General features: G+C 47.0%; 1 protein-coding gene across 6 annotated transcripts in view; it reads right to left on the bottom strand.

The window, feature by feature from the left end:
* LOC106563898 (exocyst complex component 6) overlaps positions 1 to 24,491 on the bottom strand; it is a 205,734-nt gene that overhangs the window by 168,443 nt on the left and 12,800 nt on the right. For all 6 annotated transcript variants that reach the window (XM_045714203.1, XM_045714202.1, XM_045714200.1 and 3 more), the window contains exon 2: positions 2,450 to 2,621. In XM_045714203.1, coding sequence (XP_045570159.1) covers positions 2,450 to 2,621 — 172 coding nt within the window. The remainder of the gene's footprint in view (positions 1 to 2,449; positions 2,622 to 24,491) is intronic.

Consider the following 24,491-nt stretch of genomic DNA (forward strand, 5'->3'; position numbering starts at 1 on the left):
TGGGGGAGGGTTCATTAGGTCAACCTAGACCGTCTCAGTCCTGGGGGAGGTCAACCTAGACCGGCTCAGTCCTGGGGGAGAGATCATTAGGTCAACCTAGACTGGCTCAGTCTTGGGGGAGGGATCACTAGGTCAACCTAGACCGTCTCAGTCCTGGGGGAGATCAACCTAGACCGGCTCAGTCCTGGGGGAGGAATCATTAGGTCAACCTAGACCGGCTCAGTCCTGGGGGAGGTCAACCTAGACCGGCTCAGTCCTGGGGGAGGTCAACCTAGATTGGCTCAGTCCTGGGGGAGAGATCATTAGGTCAACCTAGACCGGCTCAGTCTTGGGGGAGGGATCACTAGGTCAACCTAGACCGGCTCAGTCCTGGGGGAGGTCAACCTAGACCGGCTCAGTCCTGGGGGAGGGTTCATTAGGTCAACCTAGACCGGCTCAGTCCTGGGGGAGGTCAACCTAGACCGGCTCAGTCCTGGAGGAGGAATCATTAGGTCAACCTAGACCGGCTCAGTCCTGGGGGAGGGATCACTAGGTCAACCTAGACCGGGTCAGTCCTGGGGGAGAGATCATTAGGTCAACCTAGACCGGCTCTGTCCTGGGGGAGAGATCATTAGGTCAACCTAGACCGGCTCTGTCCTGGGGGAGAGATCATTAGGTCAACCTAGACCGGCTCAGTCCTGGGGGAGGTCAACCTAGACCGGCTCAGTCCTGGGGGAGGTCAACCTAGACCAGCTCAGTCCTGGGGGAGGAATCATTAGGTCAACCTAGACCGGCTCAGTCCTGGGGGAGGGAGACTGAATTATGTTTTCTAGGAGGACAAACCTCTCATACATAGTTCCTTTTCTTTAAGAACCCCTAAAAGGGGAAGTTCACCCATTTTTACATGTGACCTTCTTTTAACTCCGTCTGTGCTTCCAGCTGATCCCCAAAACTTCGATATTTTGTTACAAAAGGAAAACGGTAGTCACAATTTGCAGATTCATCACTTGCTATTGACTACAATACATTATGAACATGTGTCTAAAACCTGTTAAAGAATGGCCAACCCGCTCCAACCTGCTCCAACCCGCTGCTCCAACCTGCCGCTCCAACCAGCCTCTCCAAACCCGCTCCAACCAGCCTCTCCAAACCCGCTCCAACCCAATCCAACCCGCCGCTCCAAACTCGCTCCAAACCCGCCGCTCGATCCACTACTATCCCTGGTTGATCCACTGCTATCCCTGGTTGAACCACTACTATCCCTGGTTGATCCACTACTATCCCTGGTTGATCCACTACTATCCCTGGTTGAACCACTGCTATCCCTGGTCGATCCACTGCTATCCCTGGTCGATCCACTGCTATCCCTGGTCGATCCACTGCTATCCCTGGTTGATCCACTGCTATGCCTGGTTGATCCACTGCTATGCCTGGTTGATCCACTACTATCCCTGGTTGAACATAGAGCTAGACTAGATAGATCCACTACTATCCCTGGTTGAACATAGAGCTAGACTAGATAGATCCACTACTATCCCTGGTTGAACATAGAGCTAGACTAGATAGATCCACTACTATCCCTGGTTGAACATAGAGCTAGACTAGACTGATCCACTACTATCCCTGGTTGAACATAGAGCTAGACTATATAGATCCCCTGCTATCCCTGGTTGAACATAGAGCTAGACTAGACTGATCCACTACTATCCCTGGTTGAACATAGAGCTAGACTAGATAGATCCACTACTATCCCTGGTTGAACATAAAGCTAGACTAGATAGATCCACGACTATATCTGGTTGATCCACTACTATCCCTGGTTGAACATAGAGCTAGACTAGACTGATCCACTACTATCCCTGGTTGAACATAGAGCTAGACTAGATAGATCCCCTGCTATCCCTGGTTGATCCACTACTATCCCTGGTTGAACATAGAGCTAGACTAGATAGATCCACTACTATCCCTGGTTGAACATAGAGGTAGACTAGATTGATCCACTACTATCCCTGGATGAACATAGAGCTAGACTAGACTGATCCACTACTATCCCTGGTTGAACATAGAGCTAGACTAGATAGATCCCCTGCTATCCCTGGTTGATCCACTACAATCCCTGGTTGAACATAGAGCTAGACTAGATAGATCCACTACTATCCCTGGTTGATCCACTACTATCCCTGGTTGAACATAGAGCTAGACTAGATAGATCCACTACTATCCCTGGTTGAACATAGAGGTAGACTAGATTGATCCACTACTATCCCTGGTTGAACATAGAGCTAGACTAGATAGATCCACTACTATCCCTGGTTGAACATAGAGCTAGACTAGACTGATCCACTACTATTCCTGGTTGAACATAGAGCTACACTAGATAGATCCACTACTATTCCTGGTTGAACATAGAGCTAGACTAGATAGATCCATAGTTTCCATTTCTTTAGCTCTGGGTCTCCTTCTTCCTCACCATCAGTTTCTCTGCATCAGCACGGACTTTGAGCAGCTCAGTGATGGCATCCACAAACCCCTGGTGGTGGAAGTTACACATCTTCTCGATCTCTCTGTCATGGTTACGGATCCTGACCTCGAGCTTCTCCATAAACCTCTTGTGGGCATTAGGCTGGTCATCGTACACAGATCTGAAACATACACAAGGTCAGGGAACAGTGGAGTTAGATCTGAAACATACAGAAGGTCAGGGAACAGGGGAGTTAGATCTGAAACATACACAAGGTCAGGGAACAGGGGAGTTAGATCTGAAACAGAAGGTCAGGGAACAGTGGGGTTAGATCTGAAACAGAAGGTCAGGGAACAGTGGAGATAGATCTGAAACATACAGAAGGCCAGGGAACAGTGGGGTTAGATCTGAAACATAGAGAAGGTCAGGGAACAGTGGAGTTAGATCTGAAACATACAGAAGGCCAGGGAACAGTGGGGTTAGATCTGAAACAGAGAAGGTCAGGGAACAGTGGGGTTAGATCTGAAACACAAGGTCAGGGAACAGTGGGGTTAGATCTGAAACATACACAAGGTCAGGGAACAGTGGGGTTAGATCTGAAACATACACAAGGTCAGGGAACAGTGGGGTTAGATCTGAAACATACACAAGGTCAGGGAACAGAGGAGTTAGATCTGAAACATACACAAGGTCAGGGAACAGTGGGGTTAGATCTGAAACAGAAGGTCGGGGAACAGTGGAGTTAGATCTGAAACAGAAGGTCAGGGAACAGTGGGGTTAGATCTGAAACAGAAGGTCAGGGAACAGTGGAGTTAGATCTGAAACATGATGAATGTAGTCACGGTAACAAGGGGAGACAGAATGTTCAGATACCAGTCACATCTCCATGCATTATACCACAGAGACATAGGCTGCACATCCCAAATCGCACCCTATTCCCTATATAGTCACAGGGCGCTGGTCAGAAGTAGTGCGCTACGTAGGGAATAGGGTGCAATTTGGGACACACACTTCAAAATAACAAAAAGGGGCAACATGAAATGTCACCTAACCAACAGTGTAGGCTGGGCTGGGCTGAGATATCACCTAACCAACAGTGTAGGCTGGGCTGGGCTGAGATATCACCTAACCAACAGTGTAGGCTGGGCTGGGCTGAGATATCACCAAACCAACAGTGTAGGCTGGGCTGGGCTGAGATATCACCTAACCAACAGTGTAGGCTGGGCTGAGATATCACCTAACCAACAGTGTAGGCTGGGCTGAGATATCACCTAACCAACAGTGTAGGCTGGGCTGAGATATCACCTAACCAACAGTGTAGGCTGGGCTGGGCTGAAATATCACCTAACCAACAGTGTAGGCTGGGCTGGGCTGAGATATCACCTAACCAACAGTGCAGGCTGGGCTGAGATATCACCTAACCAACAGTGTAGGCTGGGCTGGGCTGAGATATCACCTAACCAACAGTATCACCTAACCAACAGTGAAGGCTGGCCTGGGCTGTGATATCACCTATCCAACAGTGTAGACTGGGCTGACATATCACCTAACCAACAGTGTAGACTGGGCTGAGATATCACCTAACCAACAGTGTGGGCTGGGCTGCTGTGGGACATAGTGGAGGGAGGACTCTGATAGCCAGTGCACTACCTTGCACACAAAGCCTAAAGTCAGTGTTTTAAAGTCAGTGGGCTGCAGAAGTAATGGGTCAATATTACATTTTTACATTTTAGTCATTTAGCAGACACTCTTATCCAGAGCGACTTACAGTAGTGAATGCATACATTTCATACATTTAATTTCATGCTTTTCTTTTTTTTGTACTGGCCCCCCGTGGGAATCGAACCCACAACCCTGGCGTTGCACACACAATGCTCTACCAACTGAGCCACAGGGAAGCCCACATGATCCTTCTAACAGAGAGTCGTAACGCCATCTGATGGCTAAACAAACACCAAGCTGAGGGTTGGTTGTGTGAACTGGGAACAAAATAACAGGGTTGAAAGAAGATCTGTCCAGTTTGTGAACCTACGACTCCCCCTACTGGACAAAACGCAGAACCTCCACAGCAGAACCAGGAAGTGAAAAGGAGTAGTCAGTCTAGACATACTGCAGGATGGAGCAAATAGGGCTATGAACGGTCAAACTTTTAAACCAAATTGCAAACCTTAACGCTGAGAAAAAATTCCTACCCCCCCAAAAAAAACACAATTAAAAAAAAGTTATTACAAAACCTTATTTTCCGTGTCGTAGGTTAACGAGACGGTTGGCTGTAGAGGCAAGGGGAAGTTGTATAATTTAAACAAAGACTCAGCCATATGAAATAGACACAGATAGTAAACAGCATAGTGGGTCAATTTCCACAACAACTAAGAGCGTTTTGAAGTACGAGGCTCGACTTCTCCCCTGTTTTGGTGCCCTGGTTACCATGAACAGTGTGAAGCAAATCCGTGTACATGGCCAGAAACTGTTTGTGACAGTGTGAAAAGTGAATCATCTCACCTCATCTCAATATCTTAGCATATTCATTGATGATAGGCCCTGTTTCTCGGGAAGTTGCGAGATACAGCTTTTGAATGCTGATAGAAAGGCCTTGTGCCCGGTTCTGACCTGCCTACAGCACATTCGGAAAGTATTCAGACCCCTTGACTTGTTCCACATTGTTACATTACATCCTTATTCTAAAATTGATGAAGAAAATGTTTTGTTTTTAATCAATCTACACACAATACCCCAGAAAGCAAAGCAAAAAAAGTTGTTTTTTTTGTTTGCTAATTTATGAAAATAAAAAAACTGAAGTATCACATTTTACAGTATTCAAACCCTTCACACAGTACTTTGTTGAAGCACCTTTACCAGTACCTGCTGGTGAAAAACATCCCCAAAGCTTGACGCTGCCACCACCGTGCTTCAGCGTAGAGATGGCACCAGGTTTCCTCCAGATGTGACACTTGGCATTCATCTTGGTTTCATCAGGCCAGAGAATCTTGTTTCTCATGTTCTGAGAGTTCTTTAGGTGCCTTTTAGCAAACTCCAAGCGGGCTGTCATGTGCTTTTTACTGAGGAGTGGCTTCTGTCTGGCCGCCCTACCATAAAGGCCTGATTGGTGGAGTGCTGCAGAGATGAGAGAACCTTCCAGAAGGACAACCATCTCCACAGAGGAACTCTGGAGCTCTGTCAGAGTGACCGTCGGGTTCTTGGTCACCTCCCTGACCAAGGCCTTTCTCCCCCGATTGCTCAGTTTGGCTGGGTACCCAGCTCTAGGAAGAGTAGTTCTAAACTTCTATTTAAGAATGACGGAGGCCACTGTGTTCTTGGGGACCGTCAATGCCGAATACATTTTTTGGGTACCCTTCCCCAGATCTGTGCCTCGACACAATCCTTTCTCTGAGCTCTTCGGATAATTTCTTTGACCTCATGGCTTGGTTTTTGCTCTGACATGCACTGTCAACTGTGGGACCTTATATAGACCGGTGTGTGCCTTTCCAAATCATGTTCAATCAATTCAATATACCACAGGTGGACTCCAATCAAGTTGTAGAAACATCTCAAGGATAATCAATGGGAAACAGGATGCACCTGAGTTCAACTTCGAGTTTCATAGCCAAGGGTCTGAATACTTATAGTACCAGTCAAAGGTTTGGAGACACCTACTCATTCCAGGGTTTTTCTTTATTTTTACTATTTTCTACATTGTAGAATAATAGTGAAGACACCAAAACTATGAAATAACACATATGGAATCATGTAGTAAGCAAAAAAGTGTGAAACAAATTCTTCAAAGTAGCCACCCTTTGCCTTGATGACAGCTTTGCACACTCTTGGCATTTTCTCAACCAGATTCATGAGGAATGCTTTTCCAACAGTCTTGAAGGAGTTCGCACATATGCTGAGCTGTTGGCTGTTTTTCCTTCACTCTGCGGTCCGACTCATCCCAAGCCATCTCAATTGGGTTGAGGTTGGGTGATTGTGGAGGCCAGGTCATCTGAAGCAGCACTCCATCACTCTCCTTCTTGGTCAAATAGCCCTTACACAGCCTGGAGGTGTGTTGGTTCATTGTCCTGTTGGGGAGAAAAACAAATGATAGTCCCACTAAGCGCAAACCAGATGGGATGGCGTATCGCTGCAGAATGCTGTGGTAGCCATGCTGGTTAAGCGGGCCTTGAATTCTAAATAAATCACGGACAGTGTCACCAGCAAAGCACCCCCACACCATCACACCTCCTCCTCCATGCTTCACGGAGGGAACCACACATGTGGAGATCATCCGTTCACCTACTCTGCGTCTCACAAAGACATGGCGGTGGGAACCAACAACGTCAAATTTGGACTCATCAGACCAAAAGGACAGATGTCCACCGGTCTAATGTCCATTGCTCGTGTTTCTTGCCCAAACTACTCTTCTTATTGGTGTCCTTTAGTCGTGGTTTCTTTGCAGCAATTCAACCATGTAGGCCTGATTCACGCAGTCTCCTCTGAACAGTTGATGTTGAGATGTGTCTGTTACTTGTGAAGCATTTATTTGGGCTGTAATTTCTGAGGCTGGTAACTCTAATGAACGTATCCTCTGCAGCAGAGGTAACTCTGGGTCTTCCTTTCCTGTGGCGGTCCTCATGAGGCTGGTAACTGTAATGAACGTATCCTCTGCAGCAGAGATAACTCTGGGTCTTACATTCCTGTGGCGGTCCTCATGAGGCTGGTAACTGTAATGAACGTATCCTCTGCAGCAGAGATAACTCTGGGTCTTACATTCCTGTGGCGGTCCTCATGAGGCTGGTAACTGTAATGAACGTATCCTCTGCAGCAGAGGTAACTCTGGGTCTTCCTTTCCTGTGGTGGTCATCATGAAAGACAGTTTTTGCGACTGCAGTTGAAGAAACTTTCAAAGTTCTTGACATTTTCCAGATTGACTGACCGTCATGTCTTAAAGCTTACTGATCATTGCACCTGTACATAGCCAATCTGTAAATTGCCCACCCAACTACCTCATCCCCATATTGTTATTTATTTATTTTGCTCCTTTGCACCCCTGTATCACTACTTGCACATCATTCATCTTCTGCACATCTATCACTCCAGTGTTTAATTGCTAAATTGTAATTATTTTGCCACCATGGCCCATTTATTGCCCTAATCTTAATCTTACTACATTTGCACACACTGTATATAGACTTTTCTATTATTGTGTTATTGACTGTACTTTTGTTTATTCCATGTGTAATTCTGTTGTTTGTGTCGCACTGCTTTGCTTTATCTTGGCCAGGTCGCAGTCGTAAATGAGAACTTGTTCTCAACTAGCCTGCCTGGTTACATGAAGGCAAAATAAAACATTTAAAAATGGACTGTCGTTTCTCTTTGCTTATTTGAGCTGTTCTTGCCATAATATGGACTTGGTCTTTTACCAAAGAGGGCTATCTTCTGTATACCACCTCTACCTTGTCACAACACAACTGATTGTCTCAAACGCAATAAGGAGGAAACAAATTCCACAAATTCACTTTTAAGAAGATACACCTGTTAATTGAAATGCATTCCAGGTGACTACTTCATGAAGCTGGTTGAGAGAATGCCAAGAGTGTGCAAAGTTGTCATCAAGGCAAAGGGTGGCTACTTTGAAGAATCTCAAATAGAAAATATATTTTGATTTGTTTAACACTTTGGTTACTACATGATTCCATATGTGATATTTCATAGTTTTGATGTCTTCACTATTATTTTCCAATGTATAAAACAGTAAGAATAAAGAAACCTTTTTATTTACATACAGTACCAGTCAAAAGGTTATCAGTTTATTTTTAATACATTTGAAAACATTTCTAAAAACCTGGTTTTCGCTTTGTAATAATGAGGTACTTGTGAGTAGATTGCTGAGAACTTTGATATATTTACTTAATAAGGCTGTAACGTACCTGCCAGTACTGTGCCCCTCACCTCACTATGGAAAACGCTCCGTTCCCCAAAAAAATATTGAATCTTCGGAGTCAATTCCTTTCGGAATCAAAATGTTGACAAATCAGAAATGGGAGTCGACATGCAAGGCGTCGAGGAAATCAGTCCTGTATGACAATACTTTGAGAAGTTAAATGAGAAGGAAATGCAGACTTGGAGAGGTGGAGTTGAGGTACAGTAATGGAAGTACAGGTGCAACGCTTCCCCATGTAAAAAGGCACCGTGAGACCTAAACCATTACTGGCCGCAGCACAGCTGCATTGTGAATTTACATGGACATTTTTATTAGCATTTTAAATGGAAAAACGTTTTTTTTTTAATCAGTTTAAACGTTGACACATCCCTATAAGCCACACAAACTCAATGACCTCTACCAGGGAAAGCCTACCACCTGCTGCAACCCCACACAGTAAAGGCCATAAAGAAAGCCTATTTGGTTCAGTATCTATAACTGACTACTCCTTTATGGGCATTCAGAGCCATAGAACAACACCTGCGGTAGGTAATCTGATTACACTCACAGTTTCCACTCACACTGCTTTACATAACAGACAAGTATTGTTCATAAATCATTTGTTTGACTTTTACCCTGAACTGCGGACAGTGAATGATGCTGAGGGCACAACACACAGTGACCAGCAACCTAGTAAACACAGTCCACATGGTGGCCAAAGAGGAACAGAAGTGTCACTGGTCACACTTAAGGTTTACCAGAACTCTCTGTTTCAGCAGGAAACGACCTTCAGTTAACCTCTACTTTCTAACGTGACTGAGATATTCTTCTGATCTTCATACTGTGTGATGTCCCCAGGGTTAATACAGCAAACACATCCAAAATCAACTAAGAATGAGCCATAGACCTAACCGAGCATACCCCAGAGAGGCTATTAGCCTACCCCAGAGGGGCTATTAGCCTAACCCAGAGGGGCTATTAGCCCTAGCCTAGCGAGGCCATAGGACTACCCTAGCGAGGCCATAGGACTACCCTAGCGAGGCTATAGACCTACCCTAGCGAGGCTATAGGACTACCCTAGCGAGGCTATAGGACTACCCTAGCGAGGATATAGGACTACCCTAGCGAGGCTATAGGACTACCCTAGCGAGGCTATAGACCTACCCTAGCGAGGCTATAGACCTAGCCTAGCGAGGCTATAGACCTAGCCTAGCGAGGCTATAGGACTACCCTAGCGAGGCTATAGGACTACCCTAGCGAGGCTATAGGACTACCCTAGCGAGGCCATAGGACAACCCTAGCGAGGCCATATCACTACCCTAGCGAGGCCATAGGACTACCCTAGCGAGGCCATAGGACTACCCTAGCGAGGCCATAGACCTACCCTAGCGAGGCCATAGACCTACCATAGCGAGGCCATAGACCTACCCTAGCGAGGATATAGGACTACCCTAGCGAGGATATAGGACTACCCTAGCGAGGCTATAGGACTACCCTAGCGAGGCTATAGGACTACCCTAGCGAGGCTATAGGACTACCCTAGCGAGGCTATAGACCTACCCTAGCGAGGCTATAGACCTAGCCTAGCGAGGCTATAGACCTAGCCTAGCGAGGGTATAGACCTAGCCTAGCGAAGCTATAGACCTACCCTAGCGAGGCTATAGACCTAGCCTAGCGAGGCTATAGACCTAGCCTAGCGAGGCTATAGACCTAGCCTAGCGAGGCTATAGGACTACCCTAGCGAGGCTATAGGACTACCCTAGCGAGGCTATAGGACAACCCTAGCGAGGCTATAGACCTAGCCTAGCGAGGCTATAGACCTAGCCTAGCGAGGCTATAGGACTACCCTAGCGAGGCTATAGGACTACCCTAGCGAGGCCATAGGACTACCCTAGCGAGGCCATAGGACTACCCTAGCGAGGCTATAGACCTACCCTAGCGAGGCTATAGGACTACCCTAGCGAGGCTATAGGACTACCCAAGCGAGGCTATAGGACTACCCTAGCGAGGCTATAGGACTACCCTAGCGAGGCTATAGACCTACCCTAGCGAGGCTAAAGGACTACCCTAGCGAGGCTATAGACCTACCCTAGCGAGGCTATAGACATACCCTAGAGAGGGTATAGGACTACCCTAGCGAGGCTATAGACCTACCCTAGCGAGGCTATAGACCTACCCTAGCGAGGCTATAGACCTACCCTAGCGAGGCTATAGACATACCCTAGAGAGGGTATAGGACTACCCTAGCGAGGCTATAGACCTACCCTAGCGAGGCTATAGACCTACCCTAGCGAGGCTATAGACCTACCCTAGCGAGGGTATAGACCGAGCCTAGCGATGCTATAGGACTACCCTAGCGAGGCTATAGGACAACCCTAGCGAGGCCATAGGACTACCCTAGCGAGGCTATAGACCTACCCTAGCGAGGCTATAGACCTACCCTAGCGAGGCTATAGACCTACCCTAGCGAGGCAATAGTGTCTTCTGATCCCTCCTGTCTCAGCCTCCAGTATTTATGCTGCAGTAGTTTATGTGTCGGGGGGCTAGGGTCAGTCTGTTACATCTGGAGTATTTCTCTTGTCTTATCCGGTGTCCTGTGTGTATTTAAATATGCTCTCTCTAATTCTCTCTTTCTCTCTTTCTGTCTTTCTCTCGGAGGACCTGAGCCCTAGGACCATGCCTCAGGACTACCTGGTATGATGACTCCTTGCTGTCCCCAGTCCACCTGGCCGTGCTGCTGCTCCAGTTTCAACTGTTCTGTCTGCGGCTATGGAACCCTGACCTGTTCACCGGACGTGCTTGTTGCACCCTCGACAACTACTATGATTATTATTATTTGACCATGCTGGTCATTTATGAACATTTTAACATTTTAACATTTTGACCATGTTCTGTTATAATATCCACCCTGCACAGCCAGAAGAGGACTGGCCACCCCTCATAGCCTGGTTCCTCTCTAGGTTTCTTCCTAGGTTTTTGGCCTTTCTAGGGAGTTTTTCCTAGGGAGTTTTTCCTAGCCACCGTGCTTCTTTCACATGCTTTGCTTGCTGTTTGGGGTTTTAGGCTGGGTTTCTGTACAGCACTTTGAGAATATCAGCTGATGTACGAAGGGCTATATAAAAATAAATTTGATTTGATTTTGATTTGACTACCCTAGCGAGGCTATAGACCTAGCCTAGCGAGGCTATAGGACTACCCTAGCGAGGCCATAGGACTACCCTAGCGAGGCCATAGGACTACCCTAGCGAGGACATAGGACTACCCTAGCGAGGCTATAGACCTACCCTAGCGAGGAAATAGGACTACCCTAGCGAGGCTATAGGACTACCCTAGCGAGGCTATAGGACTACCCTAGCGAGGCTATAGGACTACCCTAGCGAGGCTATAGACCTAGCCTAGCGAGGCTATAGACCTAGCGAGGCTATAGACCAACCCTAGCGAGGCAATAGGACTACCCTAGCGAGGCTATAGACCTAGCCTAGCGAGGCTATAGACCTAGCCTAGCGAGGCTATAGGACTAGCCTAGCGAGGCTATAGGACTACCCTAGCGAGGCTATAGACCTAGCCTAGCGAGGCTATAGACCTAGCGAGGCTATAGACCTACCCTAGCGAGGCAATAGGACTACCCTAGCGAGGCTATAGACCTAGCCTAGCGAGGCTATAGACCTAGCCTAGCGAGGCTATAGGACTAGCCTAGCGAGGCTATAGGACTAGCCTAGCGAGGCTATAGACCTAGCCTAGCGAGGCTATAGGACTACCCTAGCGAGGCTATAGGACTACCCTAGCGAGGCTATAGGACTACCCTAGCGAGGCTATAGGACTACCCTAGCGAGGCTATAGACCTACCCTAGCGATGCTATAGACCTACCCTAGCGATGCTATAGACCTAGCCTAGCGATGCTATAGACCTAGCCTAGCGATGCTATAGACCTAGCCTAGTGATGCTATAGACCTAGCCTAGCAATGCTATAGACCTAGCCTAGCAATGCTATAGACCTAGCCTAGCAATGCTATAGACCTAGCCTAGCGATGCTATAGACCTAGCCTAGCGACCTAGCCTAGCGAGGCTATAGACCTAGCCTAACGAGGCTATAGAGAGAGAGCATTAGAATGTATTAGAGGCCACCAAAATAGAGCTTGTTGTGCAAAAATGTCTTACCCTGGGGGGAACCTGGCTGGCCTCTTTTTCTATTTGGCTGGCTACTCCATGTGCTTGTGAAGAACACAGCTATATCTGCAAATCACCAGCAGGGGGAGACCCTTCTGTTATCCATTTTAACATTCACTCTGTTGATAACAGCAGAGATCCCACTCTGGGGAGACCCTTCTGGTATCCATTTTAACATTCACTCTGTTGATAACAGCAGAGATCCCACTCTGGGGAGACTCTTCACATTCACTATGTTGATAACAGCAGAGATCCCACTCTGGGGAGACCCTTCTGGTGTCCATTTTAACATTCACTCTGTTGATAACAGCAGAAATCCCACTCTGGGGAGACTCTTCTGGTATCCATTTTAACATTCACTCTGTTGATAACAGCAGAGATCCCACTCTGGGGAGACCCTTCTGGTATCCATTTTAACATTCACTCTGTTGATAACAGCAGAGATCTTGATATGTCCGTAGAGTAGATTATGTTTAACAACATATTAAAAGATTAGAGAAATCCCCCCCCCCCAAATATATTCATATTTATATTTTAAAATTTTCATAAATTAAATGTGCAGGAAATTGTTATTGAAATCAAAATACTCATTCAAAGAGAAAGCAGTAAAGCTTCACACAACAGCAATCTTTACTTTGTAGCAGTTACAGATTAAACATTTCAGAGTCTTAAAAAGGTCCATTTAGTCTAAGAGCTTTTGAAAAGACCGGCTGAAATTTCTGCCTTTAATGGTGGGATGGAGATTTGGCCTCTAAGAAATCAATCAATCAAATGTATTTATAAAGCCCTTCTTCTTACATCAGCTGATGTCACAAAGTGCTGTACAGAAACCCAGCCTAAAACCCCAAACAGGAAGTACTGCAGGTGTAGAAGCACAGTGGCTAGGAAAGAGAGTGTTCCAAACCTCGACCAATAACAGCTAGTCTCCCCACTCAGACCACTCCCAGACAGTCCTAGCTAAATTCTTGCTTGAGAAATTGCTGAGAAACAATTTTTGGTTTATTTTTGACCATTTGAAATTGAAACCAAATCACAGTAAGGTACTTAATTATTACCCAGAAATAATTTGATATTAAAAAATAAAAAAAAGTACAAAAAAAACATCTGCATTGAACGTTTACAGCTGAAATCCTTAATGGTGAAAACAGCCACATCTATTTGTGACATTACAACGACACAAAACGACCAGTTTTCTCCTCTCGGACATCACGTGCGATAGAAGAGCACAATACGTACAGCAATTTATTTTTTACCATACTGCTCCTCAGCTCGGCAACGAAAAAGAATTAACAACGGTGGTGGGACGGCCGTGGGTCCATCTTTAAAATAGACCTGCGTTAAGGCCAAAAATGTCAAATAATCCAACTTGAATCATTTCTCAATAATGTCAACAATCCTTCCTCCAAAAGGACCCTGTAAGGATTATATCCCAACCCTGGTCTGTGTTGTTATAGTCTGGTGAGGAATCCCCCCGGACAGCAGCATTTCATTGTAACTAGGCTAGATCGGTTCAACGTAATTGTCGAGAAACAAACGAGGCTAATAAAAAGCTATTTGAAAGTATAGGACGATCATCTTCCAAATATTCAAATGATATGGTCTCACCCTACATTAGACTTGAGTGGAGAGATCACCGTGTGGCCTTAACTGGCGTTATCTCTCTGTAATATAGGCCTAGGCTACGTCCCAAATGGCTATGGGTCCTGGTCCAAAAATAGTGCACTATATAGGGCACGGGTATTCAACTCTGACCCTACGAGGTCCGGAGCCTGACGGTTTTCTGTTGTACCTGATCATTATTTACACCCACCTGGTGTACCAGGTCTAAGTCAGTGACTCAGAGGGGAACAATGAACTAAAGCAGTAGAACTGGCTTGGAGATCCAGAGTTGAGGATTATATAGGGATTAGTGCCATTTGGGACGGGCCCTAGGCCTTAGGGCTGGGCGGTAATCTGCCATTTGGGACGGGCCTTACGGCTGGGAGGTAAACTGCCATTTGGGACTGGGTCTACTCTGTTCTGTCTGGTGTAACCTAGTGGTAGAGAATGGGTCTACTCTGTTCTGTCTGGTGTAACCTAGTCCTAGTGGTAGAGAATGGATCTACTCTGTTCTGTATGGTGTAACCTAGTGGTAGAGAATGGGTCTACTCTGTTCTGTCAGCTACAGTCAAGACTAGCTAACTGGTAGCAGAGAGAGAGAGAGCGAGAGAGAGAGCAGTAACCAAGGTAACTCAGCTACAGTCAAGACTAGCTAACTGGTAGCAGAGAGAGAGAGAGAACAGTAACCAAGGCAACTCTGCTACAGTCAAGACTAGCTAACTGGTAGCAGAGAGAGAGAGAGAACAGTAACCAAGGCAACTCTGCTACAGTCAAGACTAGCTAACTGGTAGCAGAGAGAGAGAGAGAACAGTAACCAAGGCAACTCAGCTACAGTCAAGACTAGCTAACTGGTAGCAGAGAGAGAGAGAGAACAGTAACCAAGGCAACTCAGCTACAGTCAAGACTAGCTAACTGGTAGCAGAGAGAGAGAGAGAACAGTAACCAAGGCAACTCAGCTACAGTCAAGACTAGCTAACTGGTAGCAGAGAGAGAGAACAGTAACCAAGGCAACTCAGCTACAGTCAAGAGAGAGAGAGAGAGAGAGAGAGAGAGAGAGAGAGAGAGAGAGAGAGAGAGAGAGAGAGAGAGAGAGCGCAGTAACCAAGGTAACAGCTACAGTCAAGACTAGCTAACTGGTAGCAGAGAGAGAGAGAGAACAGTAACCAAGGCAACTCTGCTACAGTCAAGACTAGCTAACTGGTAGCAGAGAGAGAGAACAGTAACCAAGGCAACTCAGCTACAGTCAAGACTAGCTAACTGGTAGCAGAGAGAGAGAACAGTAACCAAGGCAACTCAGCTAGTCAAGACTAGCTAACTGGTAGCAGAGAGAGAGAGAGAGAGCAGTAACCAAGGCAACTCTGATACAGTCAAGACTAGCTAACTGGTAGCAGAGAGAGAGAACAGTAACCAAGGCAACTCAGCTACAGTCAAGACTAGCTAACTGGTAGCAGAGAGAGAGAGAACAGTAACCAAGGCAACTCTGCTACAGTCAAGACTAGCTAACTGGTAGCAGAGAGAGAGAACAGTAACCAAGGCAACTCAGCTACAGTCAAGACTAGCTAACTGGTATTTGAGAGAGAGAGAGAGAACAGTAACCAAGGCAACTCAGCTACAGTCAAGACTAGCTAACTGGTAGCAGAGAGAGAGAGAGAACAGTAACCAAGGCAACTCATCTACAGTCAACACTAGCTAACTGGTAGCAGAGAGAGAACAGTAACCAAGGCAACTCTGCTACAGTCAACACTAGCTAACTGGTAGCAGAGAGAGAGAACAGTAACCAAGGCAACTCTGCTACAGTCAACACTAGCTAACTGGTAGCAGAGAGAGAACAGTAACCAAGGCAACTCTGCTACAGACAACACTAGCTAACTGGTAGCAGAGAGAGAACAGTAACCAAGGCAACTCTGCTACAGTCAACACTAGCTAACTGGTAGCAGAGAGAGAACAGTAACCAAGGCAACTCTGCTACAGTCAACACTAGCTAACTGGTAGCAGAGAGAGAACAGTAACCAAGGCAACTCTGCTACAGTCAACACTAGCTAACTGGTAGCAGAGAGAGAACAGTAACCAAGGCAACTCTGCTACAGTCAACACTAGCTAACTGGTAGCAGAGAGAGAACAGTAACCAAGGCAACTCTGCTACAGTCAACACTAGCTAACTGGTAGCAGAGAGAGAACAGTAACCAAGGCAACTCTGCTACAGTCAACACTAGCTAACTGGTAGCAGAGAGAGAACAGTAACCAAGGCAACTCTGCTACAGTCAACACTAGCTAACTGGTAGCAGAGAGAGAACAGTTACCAAGGCAACTCTGCTACAGTCAACACTAGCTAACTGGTAGCAGAGAGAGACAGAGAGACAGAGAGAGAGAGAGAGAGAGAGAGACTTTTTGTCTTTCTTTACTGAAACATTCTCATTTCATTTAAAACTCACCACCCAACCTCCCCCTTAAAAATAAAACCAAAAATACATCCTGTAATGCATACATGTACCATACTCGCCTTTCCAGCAACCACATGATACAAGCCAACATCACAATACTCAAGACAATACCCACTCCTACAACCGTATATCCAAAACATCTTCCCCAGCTATACAGACAGCCCCCCCAACACACCATATCTCCTGAAACATCTCCACACTTTTTATCATTTTATAGAACTCAAACTCAACCCTAAGGCACGCAGAGACCATCCCATTAAACAATAATAAAGGGTCTGTTATCCCCCCACCTTTGACCCTGTTCCTCCTTGTTAGCCAAATAGCTAACTTTGCCTGAGCAAACAGAAAATTCAACAAAACACATTTTTCCTTCTCCTTACTTGAATACCTGTATCCCATTATGAACACCCCAACAGTAAAGACCACCCCCAACCTCTCACACAGACATTCCAACAGAGACATTAATGGCATTAATCTGGTGCACACAGAAAACACATGAATCACAGTTTCTTTCATTTTACAGAAAGGACACTCCTGCCCGACTCCCGGTTCAACCCGTGCCAACCAGCTGTTAGTGGCCAGGGCACCATGTAGAACCCTCCACTGGAGGTCCCCTGACCTCTTTGGTACTGGGGGTTTGTAGAGCCCCCTCCATCTAAAACCCACCATACTCTCCACCCCACATACCCCCTGCCACTGATGTGCCTTCACTCCTGTAAGGCTCCTAATGTTCCTCACCTTAACACAGAGGTTGTAGAGGGCTTTACCTCCCACCCCTTCAAACTCCCCCAGGCTCGGAGTGTTAAAATCTAACAAGTCCTCCAGACCCCCTTGCCAGTCTCCAGTCTCTGCCGTCACCTGCAGTGGCGGAAACATTGGTGGCCCCTCTCCCTTTGGCTGCTCAAACATCCCCTTACCGGCTCAGACAGTGCCTCCTGGACCTCCTCCAGGAATCTCTCCAGCAGCCTAAGAGACGTTATTCCTGTTTGCTGTGCCAAGACTTCCGGGCTTTTCCACCCCTCCTCTCCCAGGAGTCTCAAGTCACCCAGCCTTTTACACCCCCTGCCATCAGTTGCCTCTGCAGGGTGGCCGACTGGACCAATCTCAAAGGGATGGCTGGGTTGTGGAAGATAGGCTCCTCCCACACCCACAGCCCAGGCTCCACACCCCCTTCTCGTGTGTGCCTTAGCAGCTGCCAGGCCCTCAGCACCGCAGAGTAAAAATCTGAGAGACCTGCTGTACTCAGCCTCTCCAGCTTCATGAGGAACAGCTGCCGGTCCAACCCTAAATCTCCAGCTCTCCTCAGCAGCGCGCATGCTGGTTCCCTCCAGCCAACATCAGTATGGTACAGCAGTCTCTGTGCCGCCTTTAGCCGGAAAGCAGCCATCCTGCTCTCCAGTTCCACCAGGCCCTGTCCTCCTTCGTGGACGGTCATATACAACACTGCCGCCCTCAGCCAGTGATGGCCCGACCAGAAGAAGTCCACCAGCTTGCGTTGCAGGTCTGCAAGCAGACCGGCGGGGGGGTTGAGGACAGCCAGTTTATGCCACAGGGAAGATGCCACCAGGTTGTTAATTATCAGCACCCTCCCTCTATATGACACTTGGGACAGGAGCCACCTCCACCTGGCCAGTCTTGACACCACTGCCTGTGACAGCCCCTCCCAGTTCTTCCTGACCCACCTCTCCGAGCCCAGGTACACCCCCAACACTTTAAGCCCTTCACAACCCCACTGCAAACCCCTGGAAGCAGAGGAGGAGCCCTATCCCCCCATGCCCCACATAACAGAGCTTTGCTCTTGCCCCAGTTTACCTTAGCTGATGAAGCTCCCTCGTACACCTTCAGACTGGTCTCCAGTGCCTGCATATCCTTACCATCCCTGACCATCACAGAAACATCATCTGAATATGCTGACACTGCTATGCCTGTCACCACACCCATACCTGTCCAGCACACTCCCTGCAGTCTCCTGCGTAGCAGGCCTAAAAAAGGCTCAATGGCTAATGTGTATAACTGCCCAGATAGAGGGCATCCTTGTCTAATGCCCCGTCTCACCCAGACTGGCCTACTGAGCCCCCCCTCCCACCTTAACCATACATGATGCCCCAGCATACAACAGCTTCACACAGGTCAAAAAACTCCTCCCAAACCCAAACACAGACATCACATTAAACAGATATTCATGGTCCACTCTGTCAAAAGCCTTCTCTTGATCTAAAGAGACCAGTCCAAAGTTCACATTAGAACCTCTCGACAAGTCCAACATGTCCCTAATTAAGAACAGGTTGTCCGTGATTGAGCGTCCCGGTACACAATATGTTTGGTCCTTATGTACTATCGAGTCCAAGTGGGACTTCAGTCTGTTAGAGAGGACCTTGGCAAATATCTTGTAGTCCGCACAGAGCAATGCCACAGGCCTCCAGTTCTTAAGTTCACACAAGTCCCCCTTTTTTGGGCAGGAGAGTCAGAGCCGCCCGACGGCAGCTCATCGGCAACTCTCCTACCCCGACGCATTCACGCAACACGCAAAAGAAGTCCTGTCCAATTATTCCCCAGAATTTTTTATAAAACTCCACTGGGAGTCCATCGACCCCCGGTGCACGACCGGGGGACATCTGGGTTACGGCCTCTGCCAGTTCATGGGACAACAGAGGAACGTCCAAATCGTCCCTCTGTGCCAGAGAGAGTTTAGGGAGTTCTGTGAACAAGACCTGAGCACACAAAGGATCACACTCTTCTGCCCTATACAATTCAGTATAAAACTCCACAGTCCACTCCCGCATCTCACCCACCACAGAGGTCACCCGCCCATCAGACAGCCGTAGACAATGCATACCCTTGGCTTCACTGCTCTGTCTTTCCAAACCAAAGAAGAAGGAGCTGGGAGCATCCATCTCCTTGAGCATGGAGAATCTAGCTCTTACAAGTGCTCCCTTTGCTTTAACCTGGAAAAAACTGCCCAGGTCCCTGCGTAATTCAGCTAAATTAGCCTGGAGGCCTACATTGCCTTGCCCCACCATCTCTACCTCCATCTCACTAATACACCGCTCTAGTTCCCCCAATACTCTCCTAGCCTCTGAGGATGAGAGAGCTGTGTATTGTTGACAGAAAAGCCGAATTTGGACTTTCCCCACATCCCACCATTGGCTCAGAGACTCATACTCCTCTATTTGCTGCCTCCACCTTTCCCAGAAGGTCTGGAAACCTGCGCAAAAAGTGGCATCTTGTAAGAGCTTTACATTGAATTTCCAATAGGATGCCTGCCGGGGCCCTGGTGAAATAGACAGCCGAGCCATGGTTATGTGATGATCGGAAAACCCCACCGGGAGAATGGTAGCGCCCAACAGCCTATTGCTCCGATTCCTAGACATATAAAACCGATCAAGTCGGGCTGCACTCACCCTAGCCCCAAAAACCTTCACCCATGTGTACTGTCTTGTGTTCGGATGTTTAGTTCTCCAAACATCCACTAAGTCGAACTGATTAATAATGTCCCTTAACACTCCCACTGACACTGAATGAGGCTCTTCCCCATTTCTGTCTTTTGTAAAATCCATTGTGCAGTTCCAGTCCCCTCCGACCACCAGTGTCTCCTCAGGCGCTACCTGTGAGAGTTCCTGTCTAAGACTCCCAAATAGAACCCCTCTTTCTCTCCCTGTGTTAGGCGCATACACATTTATAAAGACAAAACCCATGTTGTTAATTTCTGCTTTAACAACAAGGAGCCTACCCCTACACACCTCCTTTGAGGAGCACATTTTTACAGACAGACCCGGTGCAAAAAGGACTGCCACTCCTGCACTAAGATTTGTCCCATGGCTCAACACACTTGCCCCTTTCCACCAGAGCCCCCAATCGACTTCATTCAACACATCACTATGTGTCTCCTGCAGAAACAACACCTGTACTTTTTTTGTTTTACATATTCACCCAACACACTCATCTTTCCCGCATCTCTGGCGCCATTTATATTGAGCGAGCCTACCCGTAGAGTCTCCATAAGAAGTGGGAGAAAAGCCAGCAGAGAAAAAAGACCAATAACAAAGCTCAAAAACCCCAGTGTCAGAAAGAAAGTATACATCTAAACAGTGTCCGAAGGTAAACCCTTACGCACTGTTGTGACCCACTTCCTCAACCTAAACCGTTTCCTGGGTGAGAGGACACCATGCCCCTCATTTTTCACAGCATGTTGTACTGATCGTACAAACTTTCTTGAATCAGGGAAAAAAGCCTCAAGATTAACTTTTTTCCCCTTGGTCTCATTCAGGAACCTTGTCAGTTCTCTCAACGTGTACTTAGACCCCTCTGCTTGACTTGCTGTCAGCTCCGGGCCTATTGAAGAGGAGTCTGAAAAAAATATCTCCTCATCCTCTTCCTCAGACTCACTTTCCTCCTCATCTCTATCTCCCACCCTGACCACCTGCTCTTCCTCTCTGGTCATGGCATCCCCCACAGCAACAGGCAAAATTTCCATTGTGCCTTTAACCACACCCTTTTTCCTTTTCCGCTTGGCACCCTCCTCCTCCCCCCTAGTCTCTTACACTTCCCCACTATACTCTCCTCATCCACTAGCATAACCTGACTAGACCTAGCATCCTCTACACCACCCTCCATAGCATGACTAGGCCCAGCATCATTTACACCATCCTCCATATCATAGCTAAGCCCAGCCTCAGCTACCCCACCATCTCTAGCCTGACTAGGCTTAGCCTCCACTACCCCACCATCTCTAGCCTGACTAGACCCAGCCTCCGCTACACCACCATCCCTAGCCTGACTAGACCCAGCCTCCACTACACCACCATCTCTAGTCTGACTAGACCCAGCCTCCTCTACCCCACCATCTCTTGCCTTACTAGACCCAGCCTCAGCTACCCCACCATCCCTGGTATGACTAGGCCCAGCCTCTGCTGTCTGCATCTCATTTCCCCTGCACTTTGACCTCGATTTCCCCCACCGGCGCTTGTACCCTCACTTTGTCTACGGCCTTTATGTGGGCACGCAAAGCTCTTATGCCCCAAATCCCCACACTCAAAACACCGTAGACTGTCTGTGCTGGCAAACCCTGCATAGAGCCCCTCCCCATGCCTCACTTTAAAATGCACATTTAGCTGTTGCTCATTGTTGTTCAGAAACATAAACACTTGCCTCCGGAACGAAACAACGTGCTTAACAGCAGCTGCCTGAAAACCTGCCGACAGTACACGAAACCCGCTAGCAAACTTACCAAAACGACTCAGCTCTTTCCTGATTTGATCGTCCGTAATAAACGGAGGTAAATTTGCAACAACTACTCTTCTCGAAGGGGTAGAAAGAGGTAAAACTGGCACCAACACATCCCTTACAAATATTCCGCTAGCAATTAGCCTACCAACCAAATTTTCTCTTTTCATGAACACCACCACCGCTTTGTTCATTCTAGAAGCAGAATGTATAAATTCAGCTCCTACCTGTTCGCCGACCGCGAGCAGAACCTCCTCCACCTTAACTCCATTCTCAGGAACACACCTGAATCCATGCCGTATCGACAGCGTCTCCTCCGCGCTAGGCTGAGAAGCCATCGCGCATACCACACCTTGCAAACCCCAGAAACCTTACTCTGTCTTCTTCCACCCTAACTCTGAAAAAAAAACGGTGGATACCGCTAAAACAAATATTGCATTAACCCTCCACCATAGAAAATAAAATGTAAGAAAAAGATCAAGAAAAGAGTCTAGAAAGTTAGTTAGGCCAGAGTCCTCCGCACCAAACACTCAAACTACAAAAAACTCCCAGAGAGAGAGAGAGAGAGAGAGAGAGAGAGAGAGAGAGAGAGAGAGAGAGAGAGAGAGAGAGAGATAACCAAGGTAACTCAGCTACAGTCAAGACTAGCTAACTGGTAGCAGAGAGAGAGAGAGAGAGAGAGAGCAGTAACCAAGGCAACTCTGCTACAGTCAACACTAGCTAACTGCTAGCAGAGAGAGAGAGAACAGTAACCAAGGCAACTCTGCTACAGTCAAGAATAGCTAACTGGTAGCAGAGAGAGAGAACAGTAACCAAGGCAACTCAGCTACAGTCAAGACTAGCTAACTGGTAGCAGAGAGAGAGAGAGCAGTAACCAAGGCAACTCTGCTACAGTCAAGACTAGCTAACTGGTAGCAGAGAGAGAGAGAACAGTAACCAAGGCAACTCTGCTACAGTCAAGACTAGCTAACTGGTAGCAGAGAGAGAGAACAGTAACCAAGGCAACTCAGCTACAGTCAAGACTAGCTAACTGGTAGCAGAGAGAGAGAGAGAGAGAGAGAGAGCAGTAACCAAGGCAACTCTGCTACAGTCAACACTAGCTAACTGCTAGCAGAGAGAGAGAGAACAGTAACCAAGGCAACTCTGCTACAGTCAAGACTAGCTAACTGGTAGCAGAGAGAGAGAGAGAACAGTAACCAAGGCAACTCAGCTACAGTCAAGACTAGCTAACTGGTAGCAGAGAGAGAGAGAGAACAGTAACCAAGGCAACTCAGCTACAGTCAAGACTAGCTAACTGGTAGCAGAGAGAGAGAGAACAGTAACCAAGACAACTCAGCTACAGTCAAGACTAGCTAACTGGTAGCAGAGAGAGAGAGAGAGAGAGAGAGAGAGAGAGAGAGAGAGAGAGAGAGAGAACAGTAACCAAGGCAACTCAGCTACAGTCAAGACTAGCTAACTGGTAGCAGCTACAATGTTATTTATCACCACATAACGGTGCCTGTCTTTACTGGAGTAGCCTAGAGAAGGCTAATTAAAGCTACATGCTATGTGTTTTCTCCCCAACCCCATTCGGATAAAACAGCCTATCCGTTGCTGCTTGTCACCTACTCCTCATTTCACCAACTTTATGTCGTAAGTTTGCATCCCATTACTTAACTCTCAGTCCACTTCCTACACATTGAGCCTCTTCGATTTGGTCAACAAACAACAAGCTAAGTGACACATGAAGTCTACCGGGCACATGTAATAAAAAAACAACATTGAAAAGTTTTTGTCGTTTTTATCAAATTAAGCATTTGAAATGTCATGATATCTCCTTCTATGCAACAATGCCGCATAATTATTATTTTTCCCCATTTAGAAAAAGCCTGTGTTTTTAAAAATAGTCTCACAAGTATTAGAATATTTAAAACGTCTGTTTGGGATATTTTGATATTCTAATAACCATGCAGATCCCTTGAACACACACCCCACCCAGATCACAATTTAGCCAGTTTGTCTCGTTCCCCGGAATGAGCCACACATCTCCTGTGTTAGAAAGTAGAAGAGAACATGAAACCATTGCTGTGTAAAATCAGTGATGCTTGGGAAGGAAATGAACACGAACACAGGGTGTGGTACAACAGCAAACCTCACGTGTTTGTGAAATAACTAAAAGAAGCAAAGAGAGATCACTGATATATACTGCTCAAAAAAATAAAGGGAACACTTAAACAACACATCCTAGATCTGAATGAAAGAAATAATCTTATTAAATACTTTTTTCTTTACATAGTTGAATGTGCTGACAACAAAATCACACAAAAATAATCAATGGAAATCCAATTTATCAACCCATGGAGGTCTGGATTTGGAGTCACACTCAAAATTAAAGTGGAAAACCACACTACAGGCTGATCCAACTTTGATGTAATGTCCTTAAAACAAGTCAAAATGAGGCTCAGTAGTGTGTGTGGCCTCCACGTGCCTGTATGACCTCCCTACAACGCCTGGGCATGCTCCTGATGAGGTGGCGGATGGTCTCCTGAGGGATCTCCTCCCAGACCTGGACTAAAGCATCCGCCAACTCCTGGACAGTCTGTGGTGCAACGTGGCGTTGGTGGATGGAGCGAGACATGATGTGCTCAATTGGATTCAGGTCTGGGGAACGGGCGGGCCAGTCCATAGCATCAATGCCTTCCTCTTGCAGGAACTGCTGACACACTCCAGCCACATGAG

The sequence above is a fragment of the Salmo salar genome, unplaced genomic scaffold, assembly GCF_905237065.1.
Source record: "Salmo salar unplaced genomic scaffold, Ssal_v3.1, whole genome shotgun sequence".
NCBI classification, from domain to species: domain Eukaryota; kingdom Metazoa; phylum Chordata; class Actinopteri; order Salmoniformes; family Salmonidae; genus Salmo; species Salmo salar.